Raw genomic sequence first — 7,398 nt, forward strand, 5'->3', positions numbered from 1 at the left:
AAATACCAGTTTTTGCACCAGTATCTTTTGACTGGGTTTAAGAGGGGTGAGCTCTGTAAAACTTGCCTTTGAGTGACAGAGTGTAAATTTCCCAGCACTATTCTTAGCAGAACATGAAAACCAGTTTGAACCTCAGACCAGTTCCCTATGGACGAGTGTCTGTCCCCAAAACCACCAACTGGTCAGTACTAACTGGGAGCTCTGAAGAATCCCTTCAGAGCCCCATGAGAGATAGGAAAATCACTGACGTGATGGGCCTGTTCTATATACAGAGCTTCAGTCCCCTAAGGGAGTCAGTCTGATCCTTTTTTGAGCATTAAATTCCTATTCTCTCTCTCTGAGCCATCATTCACTTTCTATTCAGTCATGTACTGGCCAGAGAAATGACACTGGGGGCATTTGGGTGGAGTTGCAGCTTGGATAACTTTTTGGTGGAGCAACTAGATGAAGAAACAGATGGTCTTTTAACCCCACAGGAGAGTTTCTGACCGCCTTCGTGCCTTTCAATCACCTTCATTTCCCCTGCAGGCTGCTGCTGCTCAGCAGATTCCGATTTCCCTTCACACATCTTTACAGGCCCAAGCTCAGCTTGGGCTGAGAGGAGGCCTGCCTGTCTCCCAGTCCCAAGAGATCTACAGCTCCATACAACCCTTCAGGTAACAGTTCCTGGGTTTGTTTCCCCATCGCCAGAGCTCTCATGTTTTGATCTGCAAAGTACATCTGCAGGGATGTTCTTTCACCCTCCTTTTCCCCTCTTGCTAATGTCCTACTTTTGCAACTTTCCATCCCCTTCCTGCCCACACCCATAAGCGTTTGCACAGTACTGTCTCTTCTCCTCCATCAGATGTAGAGAGAAGGGTTCTTGTGTAAATAGGAGAATGATTCATATATTCATATGGTAATGTTAAAGCCAGCCAAATCCTGTGTGAATCACTTTCACTCTTGCCAAACTATTGTGAACTTGTGAGGTATGTCCACTCGGTGTTTTAAAACCCCTGGCAGTCAGTCTCGAGACTACAGACTTGAGCTCATGGAGCTCACACTACAGTGTTATAAACAGCTGTGGAGACATTTGGGCTCAGACTCTGAAGCCTGAACAGGGGATTGGGTTTCAGACCCCGAACCCTGGCCCGAGTCCGAATATCTGCTCAGCTGTTTTTAGCACTGGAGTGTGAGCCTGAGTCTGTAGACCCAGGCTCTGAGGCTCACTGCCATGGGTTTTAAAATGCAGTGTAGATGTGTCCCTGGCGACCTGGATCCTCCCTTACCACAAGCATTTCTACAGTTCTGGGCCCTAACACAGTGCTTTGATTTACACTGTTTGGGTGGGAAATCGCACACCTCTCCCCCCCAAAAATACTCATGCAAATGTGGGGATGAAGACTTCAACATTTTCAGGGTTTTTCTGTCTACTAGTCATGTTACAAGTAGCTCTCTCTTTACCTTTCTGCCGCACTGCAGCACAGTGGCCTTTCCAAGACACCATCTGTGGATAAATTAACTAGAATTGGTCAATTCTAGTTGATTTCACACTGCTCCTGGTGAGGGACAAGCACCATGGTGCTGGCTCATAATTTTGAAGGGACTTCCCAGTGTGGGTGACTGAGATAATGCAGGATTCCTGCAGTTCCCATGGATGTTTGTCCGATCCCACAGAACACTTGCACAATGCATTTGATTGCCAGCCTATGCTAAGAAAAGTCCCAGGTTTGGGAAAGCAGGCATGTTACAAGAAGGTGCATTTGGCAGAGGGATGCAGGGATGGTGGCTGCATACTGGTCTTCATTTGGTGCCCTTGGCCTGACCTTTAGATAAAAGAAACTGATCTGCTGAAAGGTGAACTTTTGGCCAAGAAGCTTTGGTTCTCCCCTGCTGATGGAGATCACTCCAGTACCCTAGGATACATTCAGTGAAACAGTTTTTACCATCCGGGGTGGTTTGAGCTACTTACCACTACAGTCACTTCACTGCCACTATATGACTGAACTTCGTAAAGAGAGAAATATTGATTCCATTGAAGTCAGTGACAAAACTCCTATTGACTTCAGTGAGATGGGGACTTAGCCCTGAAAGCTTTAGGATTTGTATGAAAGGAGCTGTACAAAATTAAATTCTAGAGCTGAAAAAAACGTGGAACTACAGGTTTTTATTCCCTAGTTGATCTTTGTAGTAGAGATTACCTTTTAGAATGCCGTTTGCAACCCAGCAGCCAAATGCAGTTGTATGCAGTCTCTAATAGGCTTTATCATTGTGCATTAACCTGTTTCTCTTCTTTAGGTCTCCGGTGTACATGCACCCCAGTCTGTCCCAGCCCAGTACCATGGTCCTGACGGGAGGTGCTGCTCTGAAGCCCCCATATTCTGCCTTCCCAGGCATGCAGCCCTTGGAGATGGTAAAAACACAATCTGGGTCCCCTTATCAGCCAATGAGTGGAAGCCAGACACTGGTTTATGAAGGCCAGATAAACCAAGCAGCCAGTATGGGAGCCTCACAGATGATGGACTCCCAACTTACACAGGTTAGGAACAAAACTAGCATGACCCCCCTGTTTTTTTGCATGTGTTCACAGAAATGCAGTTTCTGAGACTGGGTCTTAGTTGCTGTTTGTGGTGCACCATATACTTTCATCAGTAAGCCCTTCATAACGAGACAATAGTGATGTTAGAAGTACAGCACAACAGACTTTGAGGTGCTTTACTTGTTACGTGTACCTCTGTTCAAAACTCACAATGGTTAACTTAGTGAAATTAAGTATCCTCTTTCTGCTGATGGCAAAGGCCTGTGATTTGTGTGTCCACTACTGATGTGATAGCTGCTTTGCGTTTTCTTAAAGCTCTTACTGTGCTTTTGGGATCTGAGGCCATGACACTGCAGTGATAGCTGCCCTAAGAGCCCCAGCTTCAGTAGGCCAACACCTCCCCGTATCTTTAGTAGTAACCATTTTAAAATCATCAGTGTTTTCAGGGTAATTTTGTTTGACCTTTAATTAAAGACCCATCTCTTTTTATTTCAACTAATTGAGTGTTTTGGCCTAATTAACAATTTCGGCTAGTCTGTTGGGTGGTATCTTAATAGAAGTTTCACTGTGTTTTCATGTCATCCTCTTGCTTTTTTCTTTATTAAATATAGTTCAGAAAGGCACAATAAATCCTACTGTCAGGGCAGCTGTGTTTATGTGGATACTGAGCACAACTATTGAGTTGCTTCAGTGGAGAAGTACTGTAGTTGGCTGTAAACTTTGCTTATATTGCGCAATACAGTAAATGTTTAAGAAATACAATAAAAACCAGAATATTCCTAATCTTTTTATCTTAAAGAGGGACTTTCATGCTGAGGCAGACTCAAGAACAAGGATTGTTAATTACAGAAAGTAACTTAGCTGGGGAAAATGAAGAGGTTACTGGCCAACTAAGTATTTGAAGAAGTGCTTTATCCCTTGTTACCTGGTCTTTCCTTCCTGGATCATGTAATGAAGCTGTAATCCTCTGTCATTACAATGTGGTGTCATGGGAAGTCCCAAATCCAGCAATTATGCGAACTACCTGATCGAGTAAGAGGGAATGAGAGGCTGCGAGGGAGAGAAGTCTTGTTTTAAAGATCTCTGATAACTAGCAAAAGTGGCAAGGAACAGAAGGAAAAGCCACATGCAAAGTGAATAGGTTTCTTGGACAGCATGATAAGTATGGGCATCCACTTCATTTTAAAAAAAAAAAAAAAAAGGGCAGCACGGCTTGCTAAGGATCATGGCAATGTATGTGAACTGTGCCTGAGTTTGTAAATGGTAGCCTCTTCTTGCCTCTTGTCCTCCCTCCATGTTTTACGAGCCCTTTTGAAAATTTGGTCTTTTTTAATAGCCATTGAGTCCTGAGTTAATTTTTTTAATCACTTTTAACCACCACCATCATCAATTGTTTCAAGAAGGGATTGAAGCCTGTCATGGAACGTAAAGCTGAGGCCAGTGTGAACCTTCCTGATGTTCCAGTCCCTGAAATCACACCAGCAGAGGAGTATAGCAGATTTTTAGATGTGGACATCGAGCTGAAAACAAAAGGTGAGCTGTCTGACGCCATTGTGGCTGCCATCACCACTCAGAGGGCTTGCCATGCAGTGACCACGAGGAAGACTGAAGAAGAACCGATGAAGGCTCCAGGCGATCAGGAAAGCCCTGTGTCTGAGCACAGTCTTGCTAGAACAGCACTTTATTAAAAGAACAGATGGTGTGGTTACAGGGTCTGGCAACTCTATCTTAAAATGATTTTCAGGATGAAAGTCCCTCTTTAATGTTCACATCTGCATTTGTTCTATAGCAGTGTGTCAGGTTTAAGATGTTTCTTTTAGGTATGCTTTTAAGCATAAAATGCTGTGCTTTTAAGGTATTAGTAGGGAACATGTTGAGACGGACCATTGTTATTTCCATTAAGTAATCACATGTAAATTATCATGCAGCTAACAATGCCTATGCCTGGGTCCCAGCTTCCTCTGCCCCGGTATGGTTCTGGCCAGCAGCCACTGATTTTACCACAGTCCATCCAGCTTCCTCAGGGGCAGAATCTGTCTGTAGGAGCTCCCCGCAGGATTCTTCCACCTGGATCTCAGCCTTCTGTCCTCACTACCAGCAGGGAGGTAAGGGCTATGTACTGCATGAACACCTTGGCATTCTTTAAGGAGTCTTGCATTTGGGTTTGGTCCCTCCATAGTTTAAAAAAAAAAAAAAAGGGCAGGGGGAACCTCTTGTGGGGATACAGTTTGTCATTAATGGGGAGTAATGCTTGCTTACTGGGTCCTTATCTTCCAAACCAGTGATTGGAGTGGAAGCAAAGGGGCGCTATTCCTCCTGTCTCCAAAGCCCAAGCCAGCAGTCTCTCCAGTTCTTCTGCTGTTTATGATTCCACTTCCAGGAATCAGAATCCTATCTGGATCCAGTTTGGAATTTACATTTAAATTAAATGTAAACTCCAAGTTTTCTTAGAGATCAGATGGGTGGTTAACCGCACACACACCTGGAACACAGTTCATAAAGTGCAACACAGTTGTAAAATGTCTCCATCTGAGTGGACGTGTCAATGTTGTGGCTGGTTAGATGTAGCCTTATATAAGGAGTGTTTTCTAGTGGAGAGAGCATGGGTGGCTAGAAGTCAGGCCTTTGTGTTCTCTTCCTGATTGTGCCTCAAATTGGGGCAAATCATCTTGCCCGAGTGCCTCAATTTCCCCATCTGTAAAATGGGAATAATGATATCTGCTTCATAGGGGGTGGGGGCAAGGCTAAAGATTGACTGAAGTGTTTGTGAAGTGCTTTGAGATCTTTGGATATACAGAAGATATTTTCTAACTCATTTCCCTTCTCAGTCCTCCCAAATGGAAATGAAAGGGTTTCACTTCACAGATGGTAAACAGAACATGTCCTCCGGAGGATCTGTACCATCACCACATACTTACAGGTAAAGGATCCAGAGCGTAGCCCAATAGCTCCCGAATGACGTCTTGGTTGAAAAGTGTTGAATGGGACAGGGTATAGTACTTAGCACTTGCAGAGAAATGGTGTTTGTATCATGCTTTCTTCTGCAGGATCTACTGATGTTCTTCAAATGTAGAATCTACGTTAGTCCAGATACTGATGTAAAAGTGTCATTGGGACAGCTTTGTTGTTTGGGGGGAAAAATCCCCACAAACCACCCTAATTAGCTCTGTGGCACTTCGGCGAAATGCAGAAAGTTACTGGGATTGCATCAGAGCCTTGAGATTCTAATGGAATTAAATTGGTGCTCCTTGCCGAAGTGGAAATGCTGGGATGTGGAATAAATGTCAGGATTCTAGTTTTGTCCTCACAAGCCCAAGGAGCTGAGGGACTAATGTCCAGAAACTCTAAAACCTCAGATTCTGAGCCTCCTTGACTCTTAGTTGCATTTTCTTCCCCATCTAGTGAATGTGCTTTCACTTGGGTTGGCATTTTTAAGAGCTCAACTGGCCATATAAGGATGTTCTAATGCACAACTGGCCCTGCTTCTTGCGTACTCTGAAGGGACCTTGCTTTCACACTGACCGTGTTCCTGTTCCATTGGTAATGCTCCATGTATGCTCTCATCCCTTTGATTTCTAGGCCTAGCTCTGCCAGCCCCAGTGGGAAGCCATCTGGACCAGCAGTCAACATGGGTTCCGTGCAGGGACACTATGTACAACAGGTAGAGTATGTTAATATCTTTTGAGTCTTGTCCTGAGAGTATCTGCTCTTGCATGCTGCCCGATTCATAGAGATCCTATCATTGTGTTTTGAGCTGGCAGGCAACCATGTCTGTGCTGTTGGCAGTGCTAGGATGTGGAATTTGCTTCCCCTTGACATCCCTTTGTGTGTGTGTGTTTGCGTGCGTGTGCTCTTTATTTAGATATCTATGGTGTTCCCATTAGCAACACTGTCTGATTTTTCCTTAACATGATTCTGTTCAAGGGCTTTCCCTGCGTTTATGCTGTTTGGTATTTTTATTTGACTAACCACAGCAACTAGGAACCCTGAGTCATTGACCAGAACCCCATTTGCTAGGTGACCTTGCAGTTCTAAGTAATCTGCCCCACTCCAGCCTGTCCCCACTTCTTATCTATGCATCAGTTTTCTCATAAGTGTGTACTGTTACGGTAATGTTGGATCCTTAATTGTTACTGTCCTTCTGACTTGGTTTTATTTATTATACATTTATTATATTATTATTGAGCACTCTAGTGGGAGATAAGGGCATATCAGAAATAAAATATATTACCCTGTCTATTTCTTGGTCTTTATCTACCCACACGAGACCAAATTACTGAAAACTCCCTAGGGAAAGCAGGTGAGAAGTTACCTTGGTGTAGCCAGGAGGTTTCTCACTAAAAGTTGAGGATGGCACATAACGGGGAGATGCGGATACTGTTCCCAGGCCTGCCACAGACTTGCCGTGTGACCTTGGGGAAGTCAGTGTCTTTTTGTTTTCCCTGTCTGTAAAAATTGGGGAGGGGAAATGATGTTGAAGCTAAAATAGCTCATGATTGCAAAGCATTTTGGGATACTTACATGTGAAGTGCTTTAGAAGAGCAAAGTGCGTCAAAAACAGGGAATACTAGAATTTTGGAGCACATTTGGGTGACTATCTTAGTCTTGTAGGGGAGATACCAGCTTCAACACACAGCCAACAAATTCACATGCTTGACAGGTTTTAGCAATATTGCTGGGCCACACAAGTATCCCTATGTATCCATGAAGGGGTAATCAGAAATGAGAGGGGAGAGTAATTGAGCAATCTGTGGCAAAGCGGTAGCCTAAGAAACCTTCTGCAGGTTGCTAGACCTCACTTTAGGGAAGCTGGTGTTAAAATTGCTGCCTGCTTTTATTGCTTTGGGTATCCTTTGGGTGGGAACTGACTAGTAGTGTGC

At 44.1% G+C, this 7,398-nt stretch overlaps 1 protein-coding gene across 8 annotated transcripts in view; it reads left to right on the plus strand.

Annotated features, from left to right (window-relative positions):
• PRRC2B (proline rich coiled-coil 2B) overlaps positions 1–7,398 on the plus strand; it is a 69,811-nt gene that overhangs the window by 57,526 nt on the left and 4,887 nt on the right. For 5 of the 8 annotated variants that reach the window (XM_073314717.1, XM_073314718.1, XM_073314721.1 and 2 more), the window contains 5 exons: positions 529–656; positions 2,278–2,518; positions 4,447–4,623; positions 5,347–5,438; positions 6,098–6,179. In XM_073314717.1, coding sequence (XP_073170818.1) covers positions 529–656; positions 2,278–2,518; positions 4,447–4,623; positions 5,347–5,438; positions 6,098–6,179 — 720 coding nt within the window. Of the gene's footprint in view, positions 1–528; positions 657–2,277; positions 2,519–3,921; positions 4,052–4,446; positions 4,624–5,346; positions 5,439–6,097; positions 6,181–7,398 lie in introns of those variants that run through there. The other 3 variants (XM_073314719.1, XM_073314720.1, XM_073314722.1) reach the window with 3 other exon arrangements.

Source organism: Lepidochelys kempii, chromosome 16 (genome assembly GCF_965140265.1).
Source record: "Lepidochelys kempii isolate rLepKem1 chromosome 16, rLepKem1.hap2, whole genome shotgun sequence".
Classification (NCBI taxonomy): domain Eukaryota; kingdom Metazoa; phylum Chordata; order Testudines; family Cheloniidae; genus Lepidochelys; species Lepidochelys kempii.